This window comes from Fusarium musae, chromosome 6 (assembly GCF_019915245.1).
Source record: "Fusarium musae strain F31 chromosome 6, whole genome shotgun sequence".
In the NCBI taxonomy this organism is placed as follows: domain Eukaryota; kingdom Fungi; phylum Ascomycota; class Sordariomycetes; order Hypocreales; family Nectriaceae; genus Fusarium; species Fusarium musae.
This window is the reverse complement of record NC_058392.1, coordinates 2,026,695-2,051,739: the sequence shown is the minus strand read 5'-3', so window position 1 is coordinate 2,051,739 and position 25,045 is coordinate 2,026,695. Positions and strand designations below refer to the sequence as shown.

General features: G+C 49.8%; 6 protein-coding genes and 1 non-coding gene across 7 annotated transcripts; 5 read left to right on the top strand and 2 right to left on the bottom strand.

The window, feature by feature from the left end:
• Positions 1–1,203: 1,203 nt before the first annotated feature.
• J7337_008487 (uncharacterized protein) lies at positions 1,204–2,457 on the top strand (the record flags this gene model as incomplete). Its single annotated transcript, XM_044826104.1, has 2 exons — positions 1,204–1,637; positions 1,704–2,457. 2 exons carry the CDS (start codon positions 1,204–1,206, stop codon positions 2,455–2,457), a joined length of 1,188 nt encoding a protein of 395 aa, XP_044679021.1.
• A 394-nt stretch (positions 2,458–2,851) lies between these two features.
• On the bottom strand, positions 2,852–4,064 carry J7337_008486 (uncharacterized protein; the record flags this gene model as incomplete). The annotated part of the gene is made up of 2 exons (XM_044826103.1): positions 2,852–3,863; positions 3,922–4,064. The coding sequence occupies 2 exons, from the start codon at positions 4,062–4,064 to the stop codon at positions 2,852–2,854; spliced, it is 1,155 nt and encodes a 384-aa protein (XP_044679020.1).
• Positions 4,065–4,490: 426 nt separating this feature from the next.
• J7337_008485 (uncharacterized protein) lies at positions 4,491–5,964 on the top strand (the record flags this gene model as incomplete). The annotated part of the gene is made up of 2 exons (XM_044826102.1): positions 4,491–4,540; positions 4,596–5,964. The coding sequence occupies 2 exons, from the start codon at positions 4,491–4,493 to the stop codon at positions 5,962–5,964; spliced, it is 1,419 nt and encodes a 472-aa protein (XP_044679019.1).
• A 1,128-nt stretch (positions 5,965–7,092) lies between these two features.
• Positions 7,093–7,174, top strand: J7337_008484. Its single transcript has one exon. It is a non-coding gene; the product is annotated as a tRNA-Ser (tRNA).
• A 1,486-nt stretch (positions 7,175–8,660) lies between these two features.
• CDC2_1 (Cell division control protein 2) lies at positions 8,661–9,798 on the top strand (the record flags this gene model as incomplete). Its single annotated transcript, XM_044826101.1, has 3 exons — positions 8,661–8,697; positions 8,803–9,478; positions 9,534–9,798. 3 exons carry the CDS (start codon positions 8,661–8,663, stop codon positions 9,796–9,798), a joined length of 978 nt encoding a protein of 325 aa, XP_044679018.1.
• Positions 9,799–18,681: 8,883 nt separating this feature from the next.
• J7337_008482 (uncharacterized protein) lies at positions 18,682–19,836 on the top strand (the record flags this gene model as incomplete). The annotated part of the gene is made up of 1 exon (XM_044826100.1): positions 18,682–19,836. One exon carries the CDS (start codon positions 18,682–18,684, stop codon positions 19,834–19,836), a length of 1,155 nt encoding a protein of 384 aa, XP_044679017.1.
• A 1,806-nt stretch (positions 19,837–21,642) lies between these two features.
• J7337_008481 (uncharacterized protein) lies at positions 21,643–24,987 on the bottom strand (the record flags this gene model as incomplete). Its single annotated transcript, XM_044826099.1, has 1 exon — positions 21,643–24,987. One exon carries the CDS (start codon positions 24,985–24,987, stop codon positions 21,643–21,645), a length of 3,345 nt encoding a protein of 1,114 aa, XP_044679016.1.
• Between the last annotated feature and the right edge of the window lie 58 nt (positions 24,988–25,045).

Genomic DNA, 25,045 nt, shown 5'->3' with positions numbered 1-25,045 from the left:
TAAGTACAGTACAGCCAGCATGTGCAATCGTTGGTTATTGGTACAAAAGGCTGAAATGGCTGCTTGCTGCCTGCTTAAGAGTCATCATTCTATCCAGTTGCATACCAGCCAACACTTTATGCTTACAGAACCCCTCCCTCACATCCAGAATACCAATACCACCCAAGCAAAAGCAATGATGAAAAAAAAAGTGTTGTCAGTTGGGGTCGGTCGTTTTTCACATTTGGGTCTTGCGGCTGGAGACATGAATTACAAGGATGCTCCCAGATACCCACAGTTGCTTGACCCACCGATATTTAGCGCGATCCACTTCTCGGCAGCCATGCACGCCAGTCTTGACCAATCGAGTTTGGCTGAAACGTGAAAAAAAAAGAAAAAAAGTTCAAGCTCTCGTGCTCTTTCCGCTGCGTCTGCGAAAAAAAAAAAAAAAAGTGTGGCAGGCCCAACACCAAGCGCCATTCTTTCCCGTCATCCTAAGGATAATCGCTCCTTCTTTTGTAAGTGAAGTCAGTCGATGGAGACAAGATGCTTGTCTCCGGACCTATCAGCTTACAAGAATTGAATCATTGAAAAGTCCCTTCCGAGCTAGCTCCCCGTTTCTGAGGTGCGGTACCTTCCCCAGCACCACCTACACCTGCACCTGCAGTCCCTCTTCGCCCACCTTTGCCCCCCATCTACTTGTACTAGGTAATCCCCTTCCTCGTGGTTGCCATCGTTGCTCCCTTGCTCTTGCCTGCGTCCCGTTGTCTTTGCTCCTTCCTGCTCTGTCTGTGTCGTCAACATCCATCCGTAGACCGCCTCCACCCTCGGCTTCAACTCTCCAGTCTAAATCTAAGTAAACCCACTCGTCTCAATAACAAACCAAACACTCCCACCACCCCCTTCAACTATCTATCTCTCCCTCCTCCTCCTCCTTCATCTATCCATCCATCCATCATCTTCCCATACCTTGCCTTGCCTTGCTGCCTGTGCACCATAAACTGCATCACCAGTTTGTCTGTTGCCGTGCCCTCGCTAGATCAATCAATACAGTAGACCCTTATAGATCTCTTGGATCTGTTTCAACACTTGAGGTTACTACGTACAATTGCTCTGCGAAGTTCTGGTGACCTTGACCTTTCTCCCAAGTCGACAGTCCATCATCCTGTAGACAGCTCGACTCTTGTCCATTATCATCTCTCGTCTCGCTTCAACACAATCGCCATGCCTTACAACACGCGCCGAAAGTCGCTTTCTTTACCCAGTCTTGGGATTCACGTCCCAATGACACATGCTGCTCGAGCTGCTGCTGCTGCTTCCAAGAACGCTTCAAGATCGTCTTCTTCGTCTTCATCAAGTGCTGCTTCATCCGCCTTGTCACCGTCCTCTTCTGGCTCCGAGGCCCCCGAAGCGCATCCCAGTAAGCGACAGAAGCGATCGCATTCCGACGACATTGCCATTGAGCAGACACCTCCTCCTTCACCTACCCCAGGCTCAAGCCTCGACCTTGATACAAACCAGTCCGCCATTGACTTCGAGACGATCAACGACGACATTGTCGAGGCAGTTATTGTTCAACTACAGTCAACTGGAAACCGCCCTCACCTCGTCAAGGAGCTTGCTACCGTTCTGGCACAACGTCTTACCTCTGTTCAACAGTAAGTTTGAGCCACCGGCTATCCCCTACAACCCCTCAGCTCCGTGCGCTAACATTCCAATCCCAGTTCTGCCAACCCTTGCGCAATCATCTCTTCAAGGCTGGCCTCATATGCTAAGCGACAATGCTGGAGTGACACAAAACCATGCCCTCTCGCCAAGGAACTTGAGAGCGTCCACCCTCGAAGGACCTATTATTTCCTCACCACCTGCCCTCGTCAGCCCATTCCCGAACCCAACTCCACAGTTTCTGCTCATGCCGCCCTCGAAACTCCTTCGGTGTCTCTGACGGATGATTCCGGCTCCGATGACGATACTCGCCGGCGGGAGCTCAGCCCATCGCCCGAGGTTGACCTTTCTGACCATGGATTTGAGGAAGGTGACGACGATGTTATCATGCCTCTGACTCCCATCGGCTCTCTTCCCTCTCATCACCGCTACGTGCCAAACCGTCGCAACAGCCGTCACAACTCACCGCCTCTGGAAAAAGATGAGCGGGAGTTTACACAGACGGCCGACTTCTTGCAGAAACGCAAGTTCGCCGAGGACACCCCTGTTGCTGAGTCCGCCGATCGCACCACCCACACTTCAGAGTATGGGTACCGCGACGACTTCTGGTTCGGCGACCATCGCATCTTCACCTCAAATGCCCTCCTTACCAGCCCCGCGGTGAAGCCTAGCTCCATGTCAAACACGACATCTAGTCTGCGAAAAGAGGACGATGGTGAGAGCTGGCTAAAGTTTAGCAAGCTCATGGAATGGGACCGCGGCGCTGAGAGCATCGAAATTGATGAGCTTGATTGTTTACTCGATACGTGCTAAGCAATTGCGACTTCTCTGAGCAGGCGCAAGGGGTCATGTGGAGACGACTGAGATGATTTGATTCCGTCATGTCTGCGACGACGGATATACGACATACTTATATACTAATTGCATGGAGGGGCGCCTGTGGAAGTACCTGTAGATTTAGACAAGTTTGGTGTTTTGGTTTGATTTTGGTTCGGACCGGGATTGGAATACCTGGAAAAGGGATCATAGCATCCCATGGTTTTGATAATTTGGCGTCAAAAAAGGATGCGGAAGCTGGGGATCTAAAAATGCAATGCCGCTCATAGTGCTTCGACTTTCTGAATACTGTACATACGTCTCCCTATATTCTACAACCCATCTCATTCCTTTCATATCAATCATTTGCATTATGTCATGTGTTGAGTCGTCATGAGGCTTTGTCGTTGACCTTCAACTCGACCCAAACCAATGTGCCCATTTGCATTATGTTGGGCCGCTCGACCTTGATGATTTCAAGGCCTGGTGTTTTAGCGACGGCCTCTTCGACTAAGCCCTCGATGTCGCGATTCCACCAACATCCATACTTTTCGAAATGTTTGCCGGCATTCTTATCGAGTAGTCCGTTGACAATACCGTACCAACCCTTGCCATGTTCGAGCAGAATGATACGGCCTGACCCTGGCTTTACAACCTTGGCCAAATTATTGACTACAGCGACGGGGTCTGACACTGAACATAAACCGAAGGTCTGTATAACTGTATCGTATTTCGTCGTCGTGGGAGTCGCGGGACCGGGAATCGGGTGGTGAGCGTCGGAGTGAATTAATCGGAGCTGGGAATCGAGATACGAGAGTTGACCTCCGGTGTGATCGGCCATGGTAGATGCGCGGACGATGGGAGCAGAGTTCTCCATGGGCGGAACAGTCTTGACGAGTCGCTTTCGAGCAACATCCATCATATCAACCGAAATATCGAGACCGGTAAACGACACCACGCCCTTTGGTAGTCTGGCACCACCAGCCTTACCCTCTGCACGCAGGGTCAATGGCTCCCAGTCGAAGTACTCCAAGTTTCGCCCTGTGCCCATTGCTAACTCCAGCACATGTCCGTTTGCACGCTCCGCTATGCGCTTCCGTAGCTTTGTGATACCCATCCACCACTCAGGAAGAGCCAGCTCCTTGTCGAACTGCTCTGCATTGTCGCCATCGAGAGCCGGCGGTCGGCCGGTCGGCGTGGAATGTTCGCCGGTGCAGCTGCAGGGCGTCGCTTTGAATGATGCGGCAGCTGTTCCGAAGATGTAGAAGCCGAGGGCACCGGCGAGAAGGGCTGCGCCTGTCAGAGGGAGCCATGTCGATGCCCAGAGATCGCGGAGGGTTTCGGCTTGTGCAGGGGTTGCCGAAGTCGACGAATCTGAGGTGAATGGAGGAGGCTGAGGCTTTCTGGGCGTGCTGTATCAGTATGATCGATCTGGTATCGCATGTATTGAGGAGGCGTTACGGTTTGTAGGTTTTTGAGATCTTGGGTGGAGGGCGAGACGTTGGGGTTTTTATATTAGGGCGGGGAGTTCGAGGAGTAGAGCTCGCGAAACGGCGCTGGATACGACAGGCTCTCATGACGAGGCCTCGAGTCGGAGAGATCATAATGACGAATTTTCCATGGAATTGAAGCGGTTATTGGTGTTCTGAGGGAATCTGAATTGTCTGATTTTGCATGTGGAAAGCAGATGAAAAGACCTAAAAGCTAAGACAAGGGTTTCGTGGACCGAAGCGGATCCAAAGGCTGGGCTAAGTTTAGTGGGTTAGATCTCGCCAGGCCAGGCCAGGCACTCACTCACTCACTCACTCATTCATCTTATTGCGGAATGTTAACTGCCTCGTGAAAGAGGACTTACGACTTAAAACAACATTGTCTCGATACTTGAGTATTCAAGACAAGCACCACAATATCACAAATCACAGAACTGTCCTTTGTTTCTCATTCGCCTCTGATACCCCTTAAATGATATGGCGACGCAAAATGACCTCCAGGAACTTATACGCCTCCTCACGGCGCGTAAAATGTCCATGATGGCAGCAATGGGACAGGTGAAGGCTCTACAATCAAAGAATCTGCGAAGGTACATATGAATTGTGTAGCCAACTAATATCCTGCTACTAACGCGTCTGCAATAGTATAGCACAAATCGCAGATGCGCCCTTGGCCACAGTTGAGGAAGCGCTCAGTGGCGATGCAAAGGCAGCAAAGAGTCTTCACACAGCATGCAAGAACCATGAGAAGAAATCAGGAACGAAGCGTGGAGCAGAAGATGGCGCGGCTCCCGCTGAAGTAAAGAAACCAAAACTGGAGACACATAGACGAGATCTAGATTATGGCTCCATGTCCGGGGACGATCTCGAGGCTTCTTTCGAATTGCCACTGGAGGAGGATGAAGACATCATCCGAAACACCACCATTCTCACAAACAGAGCGCCCTTGTTTTTGGCCTTTGCTGTTGAGCTGTTGAGGTACACTATGCCAGAACAGCCCCTAAGTAGTCGATTGAGTCTCGCACAAGCAGTGGTGAGTGCCAACTCACGAACAAAAGCCATCAGCATAGGTATTGAAAAGGCGCCCCCAGGAGGGGAGGAGAAAGCCCCTGAAGGTCAACCGAAGATCACGATCATGAACCGACCTATTCCGGTTTTGAAGAGAAGCGGCTACACTTGGTCAGGATCTTCTCAACCAGCATCATCCAACGCTTCATCAGTTACCCTTCAGGGGAGTCAACCAAATACAAGAGGCTGGACTGCAAGTCAGAAGCTGACATCAAGAGGGTCGGTATTTATAGCTCATGCTATACCTATAACGTCACCTGCGACGCGTCCGGCAGTTTTCAAATCATTGATGGCTGAGAAGCCGGAGCTGGAAACTGCAACTCACAATGCTTGGGCGATCCGAACTAGCTTTGGTAATTCGCCCCTGAAGCAAGAAGCATCGTTCGACGATGGTGAGTCTGGTTGCGGAACCTTCTTGCTCCAACAACTACGCGATCTCGATATCAGCAATACGTTGGTTGTGCTTACGAGATGGTATGGCGGCATCATGCTTGGGCCGGATCGCTGGCGTCTCATGAAAGAATGTCTCAACGATGCCTTGTCGTCTCAAAAGCGTACATCAAGTTTGAACGGCGAGCCAGTTTGGGCGCTGAATCTTGAAGACAAGAGTCCGTCAACATCAACGGTTGGCATGCCTATCCATCGACCGGAGGGTGCACGAAATTACATCCTTCGAGCTTTCGCGCCAGCAGACGACAGCGGAAAGAAGACTGTTACAGCAGCCAACGAGGAGAAGCAAGAGAATCTGGGCCGTGTGCTGGGTGCCCTACGCTTGTTATTTGCCAGTTGGGCTGGTATTCTGAGCCGTGATGAGTTGGATAAACGAGCTTGGACGTGGTATATGAATCTTCGACCTGATGTAGATGCTGGGCCGGCAGGTTGGGGAGCCAAGGGGACGTTAAATTTGGCAAGAATCTTAGACCTGAGGAGAAAGGAGACTTCGTGATGTGCATTTACGGTTGCTAGAGGATTATAGGTTGGCAAGACACGGTGCCCTGAAAGTGAAACCAAGGGCAATTCGCAAGATCGATATTCTTGGGCCACATCGCTCAAGTTTCTGCTTTGGTGGATGGATATTGATGGCAGAAGGTGAGTGTTGCTATGCTCCATACTTTGGGTTGCTCCAGAGATATAGCAAAATTTAAGTCTAGATATGCTGGGCACTTATGTTTGCGAGGTTGGGGAATCTCGTGTTTAACGTGTCATTCTATCATTCCCTCTACATCATTGCATCCCAGGCCTATATCGTATCACTTCTTCGCCGGTGTAATCGCTCAACATCTGACGTCGTCCCTATAGGCTCACAACAACAGTAGTTGCTAGTTGCCACAAGTATGCACCATGAGCTATCGCGGTATATGGATGGCATTGAAACGCAGGCTAATATCTTATCATCTTTCGAGTAGAACCGTCTTACCACACATAGATGCATATCTTCGATACCATTGAGATTCTAACGTGTTGAATCCAAGACGAAACCCTTACCCTGGAGGGCCCGAGACACGTCTCTGGACATTAATATCGATGGGAAATCAATATTGGTCCCTAATTTGCCGAGCTTTTGCAGCCTAGGTAGGCTTAGTATCTGTAGACTGTAAGATTCTTGACGGGAGGAAAGGAGTATTTCGGTTCATCAGCTGTTGACAAGTGATTCAAACCTTTGCCATGGCTCTCCTGGCCAATTATCTCACCCTCTAGTATCGGGCTGTTATAAACCGACAATGAGCAAATGACCGTAACCATACAATAAAGATATACCTACCTTAGATTTCGCGGCTGCAGTGCCATTTGAGGCCACCGTGCTTGATGCGAAGGTTTTGATATAGCAACTGAATGGATACATGATGCAATCCAATTGGCTCAGCAACTAGACGTTTAAACACAGTGATTTTAAGCTTGAATAAACTCAAGCATGGTTTCCGCATGAACAAAGCCCCATATATAGTTACGAATTGTATCATATATGTCAACCGTCGTCCATGAGTACTGCTTCTTGTGTCTCTGGTCTCGCCTTTCTGTGGTTGTAGTAGCTCTATAATTGCCAGGGAGTTCTTGACCCTTATCAATTCGCTAAGGCGCAGTGGCAGAGTGGTCTAATGCGATAGACTAGAAATCTATTCTCTTCGGAGGCGTCTGTTCGAATCAGGCCTGCGTCGAATTGATCTTTTTGCTTCTCACATGTACGTTTGCTGTAGATGATATTGAAGCAATTTCATATAGAGAGTTGTGTTTCCTCTATGACCAAGTATATTCTTACGTTGTTCAACTAAAGGCTTTTTTTAGGGGGTGGGTGTAACCTATTACTTGTTGCTGGGTGAATATGATATTCGAGACTTTGACTTTTGCAAGACTGGGAACTAGGGGTGAGAAGTAAGTCAACTTGAGTCAGGACTTCTGCAATCAATATATCTATGAGTTGGCGGAATTCCTGACTGCGAGTGAGAGTTATGCTCCGTAATTAATATCTTCTTAACTATGGTCATTCCGAACAACGTCACTCTTTGTCTCTGGATCTGTCTCGGGAGTGTTCAAAGACAAAGAAAAGACAGAGACAAAGAGATTGGAACGCGACCAAGACGCGTAGAGTATTTCATCAGTCAGTCAGTCAGCCTCAAATCGCCCGCCTCCCCGAGACAACCATGAATGGGAGAGAGGAAGGATATTGGATGTACCTAATTGCACTCAGCGATGGATGCGCTATTGGATCCATGACTCCAGCTGCTGTCGTGCTGTTACATACCTAGGTGGGGTGCCCTCTGAAGGTTCCTGGTTTTTAGTGACCTGAGTTACCCATAAGAATCGCGCTGTGCTGCCACTGCACTGAATGATACGTGAGTACTCCATAAGATTCCATGCATTGTTGACGCGCCAAACTACTCCCAAACTACCTAAACAAGCCCAGTCCCTTCTCGTCCAAAGTAAACACAAGACAGGGTAATTTCATTTCATCCTCCATCGCGAGAGAGATCTCATCATCTCAGGGACTTTCACAACGCCCCCCACAAACCCAAATCCCAGCAGCAACGCCGCCATCAGCATCACCATTCTTTTGGCCATTCTCTCTATCAAGAATACGAATATTCTTCAAAACGCCATTCAAAAATCCCTTGCATTGGCTAGCGTTGAATCTTTTGCTGTACCTAGCTGTTCATTTCCAGGTGTAGGTACCTTGAGTTTAGTAGTTCGTAGCTGGCTGGACCCTTTTTCTTCGTCCAACTACGTCCCCCGCCTTGCTCTCTTCTCCCTCCCCCACCATCGACCGGTAGAGCCTCTCTTCCAAAAGGTCACCGACGAACAAGGAGACCAAGGAAAAGGACGAGGAGATAAGACATTTTCTTTGCTGTCGGAGCAACTCGAGTCTGGACTTGTTCCACGCATCTATCTATCAATCTCATAACGATCGCATAACGAAAGGAGACACAACGCACACTCACACCGATCCTTGTACCTTGCTTGCCTTACTCTGATCTACCCCACCGCACCTCGAGCTTGAACCTTCAGCTAGCACCGTCAACGCCGCCGACGCAGTGTCTCTCGCTTAGTTCCTCTAGAAGCGACTCGCGCGTTTCATCCTTTCTTCAATCCGACTTTCGATCTGCCTCTCCTTCTTCGCGAAACTGGTACAGGGACATATCACCGACCATGGAGAACTACCAAAAGCTGGAAAAGATTGGCGAAGGTACGTGTACTTACTGTACAGATAGGCAAGCCTTGTGATGCTTGCCCTGTAATCTTCACGCCACCGGCTTCGCCCTCCCGAAAACCCAACGCTGACACTTTCCAGGTACCTACGGTGTTGTCTATAAAGCTCGAGACCTTGCCAATGGCGGTCGAATTGTCGCCCTGAAGAAGATCCGCCTCGAAGCTGAAGATGAAGGTGTCCCCAGTACCGCCATCCGCGAAATCTCTCTCCTCAAGGAGATGCGAGATCCCAACATTGTTCGTCTGTTCAATATCGTCCATGCCGATGGTCATAAGCTGTACCTCGTCTTTGAGTTTCTCGACCTCGATCTCAAGAAATACATGGAGTCTCTCCCCGTGAGCGATGGCGGTCGAGGCAAGGCCCTGCCCGAGGGTTCATCCCCTCACTTGCAGCATCTTGGCCTGGGCGACATGGTTGTTCGAAAGTTCATGTTCCAGCTTTGTGACGGTATCAAGTACTGCCACTCCCACCGTGTTCTCCACCGCGATCTCAAGCCCCAGAACCTCCTGATCGACAAGGAGGGTAACCTCAAGCTCGCTGATTTCGGTCTTGCCCGTGCCTTTGGCGTGCCTCTGCGCACCTACACCCACGAAGTCGTTACCCTGTGGTACCGAGCCCCTGAAATTCTCTTAGGAGGGCGTCAATACTCGACTGGTGTCGATATGTGGTCCGTTGGCTGTATCTTTGCCGAAATGTGTACAAGAAAGCCCCTCTTCCCCGGTGACTCTGAAATCGATGAGATCTTCAAGATCTTCCGGTAAGTACCAATATTGTATAGAGCTTCGGATTTCCTCTCGCTGACAATCAAATAGCATCCTCGGCACCCCCACTGAAGAGAACTGGCCTGGCGTCACTTCCTACCCTGACTTCAAGGCATCCTTCCCCAAGTGGCAGCGCGACTACAGCAAGGACCTTTGCAAGGACCTCGATGCCCATGGACTTGAATTGCTTGAGATGCTGTTGGTGTACGACCCTGCTGGGCGTATTTCAGCCAAGGCTGCCTACAATCACCCCTACTTCGAACCTCTCCTAGCACAAGAGCAAGCATCCGCTCAGGCAAATGGATACTATCACTAGATGGGATATGGAGCTCCATACCAGATGATGCAGATGCAGATGCAGATGCAGAGGCACTAAAATTCCACCGCCGAATGACGAGCGGGACCAACTATTCTCTCTTTCTGAGATACTGTTGGCGCTTCTCCTAGGCCAAGGAGAAGTATGGCATTGATATGGCAACAGCAGCAATGCACAAGCAATATCGCGGCAGTGATTATCCGCCCACTTGGGCGACAAACAAACAAAACAGACATTGACTCGCCTGGCCTAGCTTGACCTCGTTTATTGATTGGCCACTCACGAGGCTCACCAGTAATGTTTATGATGACCAACAATATGCGTGATAAACTTGGTCGTTGTGTTGAAAGCCGTTGGCGGCTTGCCCAATCACGAGAGACAACGACCGGGATGAAGTTGACGTGGCAGAACAGAGCAGAGCAGGGCAGGTGAAAAGCAACGGGTAAGCAACAGCCTGACTTTCAGGCGTTTGGAAGGCGAACGGAAAAACAACATGATAAAATAGGTTCTCTTTGAGCAAGGGTGGCACACTTGTCATTCACAATGGTTTGGTTTTGGTATGCGCTTTGTAGACATATGGCTCGGCGTGCGGTTTAATATCCGGAGATGCACACCAAGACAGAATAATCTAATTGATAAACAACAACCATGGCTGACCGTGTATGCATGCCATTGTGGCCAATGTTGGGACCATGTTGTGAGACCTCTCGGGTCATGTACTTGCTGGACACAGACCAGAAGACGAACAACCGTCATTTGGCCGTGAGATAAGAAATGGGGGAAGACTAACTGCTGGAAGGATTTACAAAGGCCAATTTGGTAGCCCATCGTGACACAGCCCATTCCATTCCTCGGAAGAGTTTGAGGATATTTACCGACGACTCGGGACGAACGGGGCCCGATATTAGCAGCCGGCCATTACAATAGACCATGATAACAATGGCATTGTATGTCTCTGATTAATTTATTGGTCTGGATCATCTTGGCATTCTCGCACTGCCATGGAAGAAATGAAAGGGCCACACCACAATCTATATGAGATTCTACGGGCGTCTATTCACTATTAGGAGCATAGCGTAACATGACAGATAGACGCCCGTAGTTCGTCTGGCATGTCAAATTAAAGAGCCGCCGGTACTACATACGATATGTATGCAATTCTATTCTGGTAGCTTGTTTACTTCTGCAGGATCATGTAAGCCCCATGGCATGTTTGGGGTAGTGAAACGGGCGCTTACATACACTGTAAGCGCCTGAGGAGCGATGAAGGATAGATCCAATGTTGGAGTATCGTGTTTCAGCTGCATTGAAGGATGTATTGAAATACATGAAACGACACCCGGTATTTATTGTGGCTATGTTGCATTCAAATACTGCATGTTAATGTTGTTTACGTTGGAGTCGTTTTGCTGTTGGCATTAGATGGGCAAGGTATTGGAGGCAGCCAAGAGAACAAAGCCTCTACAGCCAATGCATTGATGATGATCTTGAAATCGAGGGCCAAGGCTAAGGTAGCTAGGTAGTTAATTCAACAATAAAAAGATCGTGACTCTTAAGAAGCCTCATTGAGCTATGTCATAATGCATCAGGCTTGGATCCCTACACTGCTGAGATACTAGATCTGGCTTATGGTAGCTCTCACCCTATATATTCAGGCGATCGTCAGCGGCAGTGCAGCAGCAGCAGCTGGACCAGGGGGTCAAGCGTTTTAACAGCGGGAAGCGCCAATCCCGCGGGTTGAGCCGAGCCATAGGTACCTAGGTAGAATCAGAGGCAGCCCGGAACTCCGCTCCGTTCGAGATTCGCCCGGGCTGACCGGGGCCGAAGAGGGCGAAGAGGGCGAGAGCGAGGAAAGCTTCGGATGCGACCACGGAAGAAGAATCTCAAAGAGGATGAACATTAACACACGATTACTATTATCATTATGGTCTGGTCTGGCGTGGTTTGATGACTGATCGACTAAGTGTAGATCCAGCATTGAATACGAGTTGGACTTTGTCTTCACCGCAATATGAGGAGTCATCTTGAGGCCCCCGATCACGGATGGATTCAAGGCAGTAACTTTCAGTTTAGTTTCAGTTCTACTAGTCTATCTTCCCCGCATCGTCAAAAGCAGTGGCCATGGATGGTGTTGGTGTTGATGTTGGGCATGAGCATGAGCATGAGCATGAACTCTGAGCATGAGGGAGGCTAGACAGACTAGGCAGACTACCTAAAACTAGCCCAACCACGCGGACAAAGTGGCCCAGACCAGGCCATGAGATGGCATTGACCCCTCAGCAGCCACTTTTACTAGGAGAGACCTTGGGAATAGGGCACGAAAGGGCCGAGATAGTGGCTGACTGATCCTTGAGAGTTTATGGCTTTGTTGGGTCTTGAGATCAAATGATGATGGCCGTCATGAATATCAGGTTTCCAAGACAAGGTAAGGCAGGGCAAGGTAAGGTCGAGATGGATATTGGGGGACAACCATGACCAACAAATAGAATCAACCACAAAACATACCGCGAATAGCTACATAAACCGAAACCAGCCAAACGATAATACGGTTTGACCCTTGACTGCAGGGAGGAAGAAAAGACAAGACAAAACGGGGAACTGCAGGCCCCAAAAGCGGTCGGTCGGCCGGCCGGTCTCGTACATATCTACGTGTCGGCGTCGCCACAGTCTACATCCGGAGCATGAGCCACAGTCACTCTGCGTACAGACGTCTGTACGTATCTGCGTATGTAAGCCGACCTCAGCCACATCTACAGACTACACTACACGGAGGGAGCAAAACTCTTTCGCAGCGAGTCAGAGCCACGCGTTTTTGACATGCAGGCGTCAGGGATACATATGCGGGGCTGACCAATCAGCCGAGCCAGATATGAGAGGATCTTGGGGGGCGTGCGATTGTGGCTTCAGTGTGTTTGCTTGCCCATGAATGGATGGCTCAGGGGTCACCTCACCTCAGGGGCCAGGGGTTAGGGGCTTGATAGTTAGTTAGTGAGTGGACGGTGGACAGCTGTGGGTGACTATCGTGAGAGGATGGATGGATGGATGGATGGATGGATGACTCCCTGTGAACGGTCAGTGGTTGCAGCAGATTCCATGGCTCCAACCAAGATCAACAGCGGTGAGAAAGAGTTTTTCCCTGTGTCGTATGTACAATAAGTACGCCCGGTGAGATGAGTAGATTAGATTAATCAGTGACATGACTTTCAGGAACAAGTGAATGCAAACGGTCAAGTTAGACTAGAGACCTCGTCAGTTGAGGAAAAAAAAAATAAACTCAATCAGACCACCAGATCTCACGATACACTCAGATGATCACTGCACGTCCGATCCTCGATGCCCTCATGGCAGGCGAGACGAATCAACCAAGCTAACTCAATCTCGACTTGGCTGAAGAATCTACGGCGGGCCGACAGTTGTATGTACATATGTACGTACATAGCGTATTGTAGGGCTGCTGTGAGCTGTGAGTGAGTGAGTCTTGGTGTGGAAAGGCTAAAAATGGGAATGGGGACGAAGATCCTGGTCGAGCTCGATGGGGATCTTGAAGGTCAAGGGGGGCGTTTGCTTCTAGTGCAGGGGGCCTCTTGGTTGGTATGCAGAGTTGACCATCGATGCCTTTCTTTTGCGAGTGGCTTCAGTTGATAGCTCTCATACTACCCCGAATGGGTTTATTGATCAGTCTTTCTTCCTCCGTCAGGGCAAGGTTCTATGTAGGAAGGGCCGTGATCATCAGATCAGGTGTTGCTCTGTAAGGATAAAAAGTCTCCCTCGCGTGAGCCATTGACGATGATGCCCACCCTTCCCTTTTCTTACCTGTGCCTGTGCATTCCTCAAACGGGCTGCTCCCGAGCCAAGCTAGTGGCGTCTGCCGACCGACGGGATCAGTCAGTGAGGGCCTGGTGGTTGCATCTCGCAGCACCCACAGGAGAGATGTTGTGCAGGGGGTGCTCTAGTGCTTCTCCTTCAGGCCTAGAGTCTGGGGACTATTTGCATGGACTGAGACAGATGGCAGTTTGATCTTCAAGGACAGACAGACAATAAGCAAAGACAAGGGATGAAACGGTTGGCTGATAGCGTCAGGTGAAGGAGGTCGGTGATTGACGATTATCACCACACGCATCTGTACTGTATGTATTGTATCGTATGTGAGGGAGAGGGATGTCCATGAAGCCTGGAATGCATATGCACGAAATGGGAGGTCCTTCTTGGCCCATCAGTCACTGCATATTAACCGATAGGACTCGATGAGTCTATTGCGGGATGGCCGCTGTGGATAGTGCTATCCATAGAACGGACAGATTTGAACCCGTGGTTTGATATTATGGATCGCCAAGACCTCGTTCTTGAGGCATTGTTATGCTGGCAATGATTAGCAGTTTTAGCCAGCCAAAACGATTTATCCCATAGATGTTGGGGTCTGTGGCTGTTCTCCGAACGCCATCGGTCTCTATACGAAGCCATCGCGACATAGAAAATATTAAGGCACAACCGGAAACAGAAGAAAAGAAACGGTCGGTGACGAGATGCAGAGGAATGTGACTCGGTGGTGAACGACGCCCCGTCAATCCGCCATCCTCTCCTTTCCTCTCCTCTCCTTTCCGCTACAGTCTCGCTTGTCTCTAGATCTAAACCCAAGGGTTTGGGTCTGGGTGAAGCGCCACCAAGTCAATTCGAGTCTCACGATTGGGATGTGGCTGCGCTTATTTGAAATAGTGACAAGAAAAGGGAAGAGAAAAGTGGTCTGATAAGCTAAGTTAGTAATAAACCTCCAGCTCCATCGTGAAGTGTTATCGTTTGTAGGTGCGTGCGATAACTCAACTTACACTGCACACAGACCACTTCAACAACGTGGAATTGAGCGCTTTGGCCTCTCTCTTTGTTCCGGGCAGCTGGGGGTAAGATCAAGATACGTACATACAGTACATACAGTACATACTTAGAAACAACAATATGTATGTGCCCGGTGGTTGAAGGTTAGCCGACGGGTGTTTGAAGTGTGCTGTACTGAGCTGGCTGGCTGTTCGTTTGTGTTTGTGTCTGCGTTACAAGGCAATTGCTCTGAAGCGAAGCCAAAGGAAACACAAACAAACGAGAAAGGCCAAAGAGAGGAGCCAAAGTGTCGCAAGTCAGCTCCTCTTGGCGTCTCACATTATTTGCTTCTGCCGTCCAACTTGACTTGACTTGACTATCTTAAGTAGGCACTGTACTGACTGTATCTGCGTAGCGTACCTAGATAGTGGCGCAGAGAATGAATCATGTCAGCCAGTGATTTTATCACTTTATCATTTTATGGTTTTTTTTTTTGACATTTCACCTAATGCAGGGCTTGAATGGGTTGTTTGTACTTGCAGACAGCACACACACACACACACACACACACACACACACACAGGTACAGTGCAGCGTAGTATCAAAGCAGTGCAAGACTCTTATTACGGAGGGACAGTACATTACATTACATTACATTACAGTACAGTACAGTACAGTACAGTGATAGCCTTTCTGACTGAAACACGTGTGCGATCAACATGCAAAGATACAGCGTTTTTCTCTTTCGGAACGAGATTGACCTGTCTCTGTCTCTGTCTCTTGTGGTCGTGTCCATGCTGTACGAGTGCTGCAGCTGCACGAGGCGGGACGAGAGAGCCGAAACGCTGTAACCTCAACCGCCACGATTGTACGGATACGTCAAAGTCGTTGAGCTGGCAGTTCAAGCGGCCCGCTCGCTGTACGTACGTACCTACGGAAGTGTTGATTCATGCTTTGTTGTAAACGGCGGTGCTTTTGTTTTGAATGCCCGAGGGTACAGTAAGTACATGCATACCTACTACATATATGAGCGCTTATATATGGATGTTCAGGATGAACATATCTACAACCATGTTTGTAACGTAAAGTGAGGGGTTTCTTACTCGGAGCCCTGTAGATCATCCAACTCGTGGTACGTACGCGTTCAAGAGTTGAAGAAATGCAGGGTCCTTTGACTAACTTTAGTTATGTTGATCTTGGTCTTTTGGTTGATTGTCTTTGCCTCCCCCCTCCCCAACCTTAGGCTCTCAGGCTCTTCGCCAGTCTACATACGGGACAGCCAGCCCCAGTTTTGCATCAGATAGCCCGGTTTCAAGTCGAGTTGCACGTCGACCAATGGTGGGATGCAGAGCCGCCCGAAGAAATGCCCGCAGCCAGTTTCGCGTTGTTTGATGTTTCTTGTGCAGCCAATAACGCACGGACAAGGCAGCCTGACCCCTGGCTCCCCTAGATCCCCCCAGCGTCTAGAGAGATGCAGAGCCTGGGAGATTCTACTGGCCGGAGGAATTTGGACGTTTCTAAAAACTCATACACGCTTCTGCTGGGCGGTTCTGGCTTCCGAGTTCATGGGCCTCGAGATGAGGACGGGTTCTGTCTATGCTGCTTGGTTGGAGGAGGATTCTTCTGCCCTCTGAAAGGGCTTAGCTGTGATTCTATTCGTAGCCAGCCCCAGCCCCAGCCCCAGCCCAGCGCATCTACCTACATACTCACTCTCTGTCGTAGTAGGTAGGTAGGTAGGTAGGTAGGTAGGTAGGTAGGTAGTAGGTAATCCATCGTAATCAAGTAAAGTGAGCCAATGAATTTCACAATCTCGAGACTCTCGCGTAGACAGAGCAAGACCAGGTTATTACTATTAAGATGCCCATTGCTTCCGTTTCATGTCTCGACTTTTCTTATTATCATTCATCACTCTTCATCCCATCCCATCCCCTCCTCCATATCTCCTCTTCCCTCACTTACTCTTCCTCGTCCCGTTGCGTCTGGAATTCTTGGGGCCGATCATACACTGAAAAGAAAAAAATAGTGTTTGTTTCTCGTTTGCCACGCCCGTTTCGACCATCCATTCCCGCATACCTCTGGCAGGTACATGTACAGCACATCCATCCCATCCCTTGGACAACAATAATTACGTACCTGAGGTACTTGACTTGACTTGACTTGTCTGGACCTGGAGTCTTGACGATTCTCGCATCGCATCATTAATTCCACCGCCCACTACCTACCTACCTAACCAACTATCGATCGGTTCGGTTCTCGTTTGTCTGGTGCAGGCTCGCCATCTCAACCCTTCAATTCAATACTCTGCGGAGGTGCAAGCTCTCTCCCTTTGTATGCAATCTTAAAATTCCAGTCCAACCTGACCCTCTGGATTAATCAAGAACCGAATAACCAATATTCCTTCCCTTGTCAAGCCGGTCTTGATATCATCACTTGGTTATATAACTCTTGAACTCTTCTTTCTTTTCCAGAGTCTCTCATCTCATCAGATCTCATCCATCTACACCAACAGACCGATCTTGATCTATCGGCCAACCTTGGACATCATCCACCCACGTCACCTATCTCAAATACCTCGACTATTCGTTCATCATTCACTTTAACCACCATTCCTCCGGTTCACTCCAGAGCACTCAGAGCATCCCGAGTCTCCCCCCCCCACAGCTGTCAACTTTAGACTCGCATCTCGCCCAGATCGAGCTTCAAGCCACAGCGACATAAAGTCTAAATCGCTTCATCTTATTCCCGTCCGAGCAGTTCCTGAACGGCTTTGGAAAGGTGTCGATCTTCTTTTTTCCCGCTATTCGCTCATCGCCGTGCCAAACGCAGGGCCTCGAACGCCTTATCCCGTACCCGGCGGAAGCAAACAGCTCTCAGCGACATATCACCAAGTATATTCGCGGCTACCGAATCTGGACCCTGGACCGGACCTTGTTGCTTGCTTTAATTGTTTCTGGCATTTTAATTAATATCAGAATCAATCGAAACAAAGGACCCACGGGACGTTTCTGAAAACAAACGCCTACAGTCTACTATAATCTCGTTCGGTAAAACGAACAAGAAAAAACTGAGACATAGCCAATACCGAGACGGACGCAGCACAGCAACCGGCGAGACATTGTGATATTTGCTACCTGCTACGCCGCATTCTGCAACGCAACGCAACGATACGCAACGATACGCAGTACAGGGATCATCATTCTGTTACTGTTGAGGTTTCTTTTCTTCTCAAGCCACTGTCTGCTCTCTCTCTCTCTCTCTTTCGCCACCCGGAAGTACATACTGCACCTATTCAGGTTTTTGAGTGGCATCTTGCTCTATCAGCCAGCATTTATCCCCCCTCCCGGCCAGACCGCCCCAGCAGCTTGTTAGTTGCATTGCTCGCTGCAGTCCACTGAATAACTGGACCTGACCTAGTCTCGAGACATCTCTCCGACTAGAGTCTTCCCCTACGACCCAGTGAGTGACCCCCCTGTCTATCTGAACCCTGCACACCCCAACCCAACCCAGCCCAGCCCAGCCCAGCCCAGCCCGCTTGTGGCACTGGGCTCGCTTTCGCTGTGAACCCCTGTCGGGCTTGGAGGTTTTTCAGCGAGCCTTAGCCTTAGCATTAGAGACAGAGACGCGGCGCTCAGCCTCCAAACGACACGCCCCTGCCCTCCCCCTTCATGACCCATCCTCCACATTCACACCCAAAACGTCACCCTTAGCTCCATTACTTACGAAGCCAGTTTCTTAGGGTCCTCACATGAGCCTCTGATCTCTTGATATATCTATCCTCACGCACCTTCATCTGGCTTGACCCCTGGTTCCTCTTTTCCAGTCACATTCAATCAAGATATTAATCATCTGCCTTTTGCTTTTGCTTCTACTTCTGCTTTGCTTTGCTCTGCTTTTGCAATAGGTCAAGGTTCACAGCCTATCGATTCTTTCTAGGCCTATCAGCCTCAACCGCACCCCACCTTCACTTACACACGATCCGCCCTCCCGTGTAGTATATCTCTATCATCCTCTCCCATCCACTCATACAACCTCTGTTCCTCCTCTCCCTCAAACATCCACATCCACATACACACAATGGCTTCTGCAACATCACTACGATACCTCACCATGGAGGAACTCAACAAGACTGCCCTGGACCAATTCGTCTACCAACCTGTGGGTCGCGATATGATCGCATACCTCGCCCAAGCCGCCCACAACGTCATTGCCTGTGACTCGACTCTCATGCCTCCCGCTCCCGCCGAGCCTCGCCAGAACTTCCCAGCTCCTCCCAGGAGCCCCGAGCCCCGAACCGTTAGATCCGAAGACGGAGCTCTCCCCACCCTCGAGGAGTTCATCACACAGCTCGTCGTCTCATCCAACGTCCAGGTCCCTACTCTCATGTCAACACTGGTCTACCTCGGTCGCCTAAAGTCAAAGCTCCAGCCCATGGCTCGTGGTCTACGATGCACTGCTCACCGCATCTTCCTCGCTGCTTTGATTCTTTCAGCCAAGTACCTCAACGACAGCTCACCCAAGAACAAGCACTGGGCCAACTACAGCCACATCACCACCGAGTGCTACAGCTTTGGCTTCAGCCGCACAGAGGTCAACCTCATGGAGAAGCAGCTTCTCTTCCTTCTTGAGTGGGATCTTCGAATTACTGAGGAGGACCTTTACCGTGATCTCGACGACTTCCTTGAGCCCCTACGCCACAAGATTGCCGAGCGACATGCCAGGAAGATCCGACACCGCGAGGAGAAGAGACGACAGAAAGAGCTCTATGCTGCCTCCACCCGATATCCCAGCCCTGCCTCTTCTCGCGGTCACTCCCGCTCTCGAGGATCAACACCTGAGCACGCACGAAACCTTTCTGGAAACTTTACTCCTCCTGGTCTCAGCTACAGCAGCTCTTCTAGCTCTTACGCCTCATCTGTCTCCTCTGGCCGCGCTTACTCACAAGCTACCACTCCTCTCGAGCCCTCCGAGCCTGAGCCTTACTACTATGAGTCTCAACAGGGCAGCCTCTACGACTCACCCGTCCAGATCGTTCCCGATGTTGACTACCCCAAGGCTCATATGCCTGCTGGCCGTATGCTTCCCTATGAGATCACCGCCGATGAGTACCAACAGTACCAGCAACTCCATGAGACCTCGTCCAAGAAGCAGCAGCAACATCAGCATCAGCAGCAGCGCTCAAGGCGCGGCATGTGGGGTCGTCTTCTCGGTGGTAGCGTCGCTGTGCGATAAATAGCTACCCACGATCGGGCACGCGCTCGACACCTATCTAATGCATAGTCTTGGCGTTACACGGACCGCTGTTTGGCATTACTATATCGACCTCTGCATCCGTTACTTTTCGCATCGAAAAAGAAACCTTGGCATGGCGTTTGGTTGTTGATATCTTTTTAACTTCTCCATCTGCTTTCTTAGAGAACCAGATACATCATGAGTTGGCCGACAAGCCGCTCAACATTATTCCCTTTGTTCTATTACAAACAATTTGTTTATGTTTTCTACTCTACAGTCTTTCCACTGAAAGGCCGGCGTTTATTGTGGCTTGCATGAAAGACAGAAGCCTCCCCGGGGATAAGGGGGCGTGTGCATTATTACTATTGGACGGTTTCGGGATTACGCAGTATCAATGTTGTTAGACGGCCTCTACAAAGCATTACGCCCCACGATTGGTATCGGGGATATATGATGGGGGGAATGGGAATAGAATTGGGATAAGGAGTAGGCATCATACACTGCCACATTTTGGTAGGATTTGGATCATGGAGTTATTTAATGGGGTATACATCTTTGGGGGCCCAACAACATCTACAACATCTAGGAAGAATACAGATACCAAATTACAACTTAGTAATATCTATTAAACCTTGCAATACAAATCGCTCCAATTCAGTCAGTGTTGGATCATCAACAGTGCCGTGCCTCTTTCATCTTCCATCTTCCATCTTGCATCCTTGCGAGGTTAACTGCAAGCCATTTTCTGTCAGTCAGTCAGTGGGAGTTTTGGTAGTGCCTTAAAATAAGCCCTTCCTTATGCCTGGTGATGCGCCTTTACAGGGTCCTCCCCTACAGCTTGGGCCAGTTACCAAATTTGGTAGGCTTACTTGGTACTTTGACCAATCATGTAATCGTTTCTACCGCAAACTGTCAAATCCTTCGAATTCGGATTCTGACGAGTCCGACGGAGGATCAAATCAAAGTATAGATGTAAGCAAACAAAATAGATTCCATTTGCATGCACTGCCGAATGCAATTGCTACGGGCCCTCGCTGAGGAGAATGAAATTACATTGCATTATACGGATAGTGCATTTCTCTTGAATGACTCAAGTGAAAATACTTGATTGCGCACTCAGAGCCAGGGGGTGTCTACATAATGGAGACGGTTGCGTATGCGGGTGGCGGACAAATACGAGTAGAGCTTGTTTTATGGAGTTTGCTTTATGTACTTGATACGAGGTTGATGAGTGCATGAACCTCGTCATGTTTCATTCGCAATGAAACGTGTTTTCAACTCTTATCTTTACTCAATCTCAGCGTGTTATATTTTTAGTTTTCTCAATTAAACCATGTTTTTAATTGCTTGTATGCACATACATACATACACAACAAACTGGCAATGCTCCTTAATGCAACAGCACAGGCTCAATTGAGTGAGGACAGATTTTAATCAATCGTGGCTGTGTGAAGTCATCACGGCTTGCACGGACGGATCCCTCGGACGAGCAGCGACTCACAGCTCACACCAACGAAAATCAAAATGGTGTGAATGACATATTCTTTGTAACCTCCGCGGGGGCCGAAGCAGAATCACTTTGGCTAAAACTTTCGAGACAGGGCGATTGCGAGAATTCGTCTATTGGTTCACAACATGAGATCGGCAACATGGCATATGCATGGCACGAGGTGCGTGAAAGCCCAAGAGTAAGCTGTGCATAACTATCTAAGAGAACCCTGAATTTGAGATTCTGGAGGCTGAGCTCGTACTATCTAAGCGATGGCATAATACGCAGCTACACCATGACTGCCACAACCGCTGTTCCTAATACTGCTCCTCCATTTCAACCTTGCGAGAGCGAAATCCCACTCCAGGAACCCGAATCCGAAGGCTCAGGCTGCTCAACACTACACTGATGCTTGATAGAGCCATCGCGAGAGCCGCCCACACCGGATCCAGCCTTACGCGTTCTCCACTTGATGTCTTGATCGCATAGAAGCACCCAGCCGCAACGGGCACGGCAAGCATGTTGTACACAAGTGCCCACGCAAAGTTGACACGAATCCGTCGAAAGACGGCGCGGCTGAGATCCAAGAGCGTGACTACAGCCGTAAGCTGTGACGTTGCGAGCACGAATGCCGCACTGCTAATGGCTACGTCGCTTCCCGTTCCTATGGCGATGCCCACATCGGCCGTCGTGAGCGCGGGCGAGTCGTTGATTCCGTCCCCGACCATGGCGATAGTAGCGCGTTTGGTCGTTGAGCCGCGTGCGTGGAGAGAGGCTTGGAGAGATGAGATCTTAGCTGCCTTGTCCGATGGGAGAACCTCAGCCAGAACATTAGACGAGGGTATGCCAACGCGCTGCGCCACCGCGCGGGCGGTGGTAACGTTGTCACCAGACAACATCCATACCTGAAGACCACGAGAAATTAACGCTCGGATGACAGGAATGGCCTCACGACGGATCGGATCCGAGATGGACAACGCTGCGGCAAGTGTCCAGGCTTCGGCAGATGATGCTTTCGTGGCGACAATAGCAACTGACTTGGCTTCGGATTTCCAGGTACCGAGAAGTGAAGCGATGTGAGTTGACAAGTTTACTGAAAATTCTCGCATGAGAAGTTCGTTGCCGATAATCATGTCCATCTCTTGATTGCCAAAGCCTTTGAATGAGGCTTTCATACCTCTTCCAGCCAACTCCTCGAGATTCTCAACATTACTAGCCAGAGCGTCACCACAGAATGAGACAATTGCTTTGGCTATGGGATGGCTGCTGCTCTCTTCCACAGCTTTGAGTGCTGACAGAAAAGCGCTGCGTTCCTCTTCACTTGACGAAGTGTCAGGGAAGAGTACAGAATCGGTGATCTTCGGCTGTCCTCCCTCGGTGAGAGTACCCGTTTTGTCAAAGACAACGCAATCAATTTTGCTCGCCTTCTCAAACGCTTCACCACCACCTTTGGCAAGAATACCATGCTTAGCCGCAAGACCTCCGCCTACAAAGATGGCTGTGGGTGCTGCAAGTGCGAGGCCACACGGGCAAGCAACAACAAAAACGGCAATGGCAAACTGGAGGGCAAACACTACCGAGTCGCCATCAGAGGACTCCTCGTGTTCTGGGACCTTACCGGAAAAGCCAAGCACCATCCAGATGATCCAGGTGAAGATTGCTATAAGAGTGATGACGGGAACGAAATAGGCAGTCAGAAGGTCGGCGATCTGTTCGATTGGTGCTCGTTTTGTCTGACCTTCGCGCACAACTTGAACGATCTGGTCTAGCATCGTTTGCCCGGAGGCGCCAGTGACACGCATGGTAACGGCTGCTGCCTTATTGATTGTCCCAGCAAAGATTTGGTCTCCTTCCGTCTTCTTGATGAGCCGAGATTCTCCAGTGAGGCTCGATTCGTCAAAGTTGGTTTCTCCACTGACAAGAATGCCATCGGCAGCAGGGGATGCGCCATGAGGCACACGAATTATGTCTCCAGAGTCAAGCTGATCAACAGGCACGGTGCTAGTGATCTGGCCCCCAGCCTTGTCTTTTCCAAGGAGGAGAGCTGTCGTTGGACGAAGCTTGCCTAGCATTTCGACTGCATCGCCAGTCTTGGATTTACTGTACGCCTCGATGAGCCTTCCTAGGAGAAGGAACAGCGTCAGGAAAACCACAGAGTCAAAATACATCTCGGCTTTAGATTTATGATGCTCTCTCCGAGACGTCCCTGCGGCAATCATCTGTGCGACTGAGGAGAAATAGGCTATGCTTGTTCCCAGTGAAACAAGCATGTTCATGCTACCAAATCTGTAAAAGCGCTGAATTAAAGGCATGCGGCTTCCCCTTCGCCACATTGTTCGAACTTCTTTGATTGCTCGGACGTGAAATACATCAGCGGCGAAGAAGTACACCGGCGTAGCAAGCGCGAAAAGACTGATATCGAGGCGGCTGAGCCCGGAAACCCAAGGTGCCATGAGGAACATCTTTTCATGGTTGGAATCTGGCAGCAGGCTCATGTAAACTATGCCGAGAACAAAGGTAGGGACAGCGAAGATGAGGGTAAGGATCACACGATACAATAGAGCTTGCTGATGCTTGGCTCTGATAATTCGAGATCGCTCCTCGAGTGTGGGAGGATGGTAGATGGAGGCTTTGAGGGAGTCGTCGGCTGCTTCAATGGCTTGTAAGATCTGCCTGATTGTAAATCTAGGAGCATCAGGTGTATATCTGAGTCTTAGAATAGGATTCTGAATGGTAGGCTCCTGGAGGATTTGGAGTCGACCTGGGGCAAGAGCCTTAAGGGTTGTGACGATTCGCTCTGGGCATCGCTGGCAAAATATGCCGTCGACACTCACTTCGACCTCACGCTCATCAGCTTGAGCCTTTTTCTCTTGTAGATTGACAACCTCGTCGATTGCAGCATCGTATCCGAGGTCCTCAACTGCATCAACAATCTCTTGTTCTCGATCACCACCTGTATATTCGATGGTTGCGCTGTTAGAAACGAGGTTGACAGAGACCTTTGTGACCCAGGGAAACTTCTCCATCTCTTGCGTGATTGTGTTGACACAAACAGCACATGTCATGCCGCCAACAGAGAGCGTAACTCGCCATGATGGAGTGGGGGATGTTGCTGTAATCACCTTTTGGAGGGGATACGGCAGAGAAGAACGTCTGGTAGGGGTATCGGAAACGACAGAAGAAACCCGAACTAGTTCTTTCTTGACATCAGATGGTGACTTTCCGGGGATTTTCTCGGATTTACATGCTTCACAATTTTCGAGGTGAGCAGCACGAGCGGCCTCTATCGCTAGAGGTGATACTTGTGGGCGCCAAAAGTGAAAGAAGGAATCCAACCAGCCATCGGAATGCTCGGCGACACGGCTACTCTCCCCTTCCACCTGGGACGTGCGATAGAGATCATTCGCAGTTTTGGCGGTTGTATTGAGGCCGCAGACTTCGAAGCCAGCGTCTTGAAGGACCCTTTGCATGCTGGCAACCGAAGCCGAGGAGTTCTCTTTGTGCTCGACTGTAACAACGGAGGTAACGAGATTTGGGGAAACCCAGAGTACATTGTCGCCAAAGGCATCGTGTAAGAGGGAGCGAATCAAAGTGACACAAGTCGGGCAGTGCAGGTTCCCGAGGAGATAGGAGGTTGTGACAACCGTTTCTGTGGAAGCCATTTTTGGAGTTGTTTCACAGTTGAGCGTTGTGTATTGTGATGCGACGAAATATAGGATG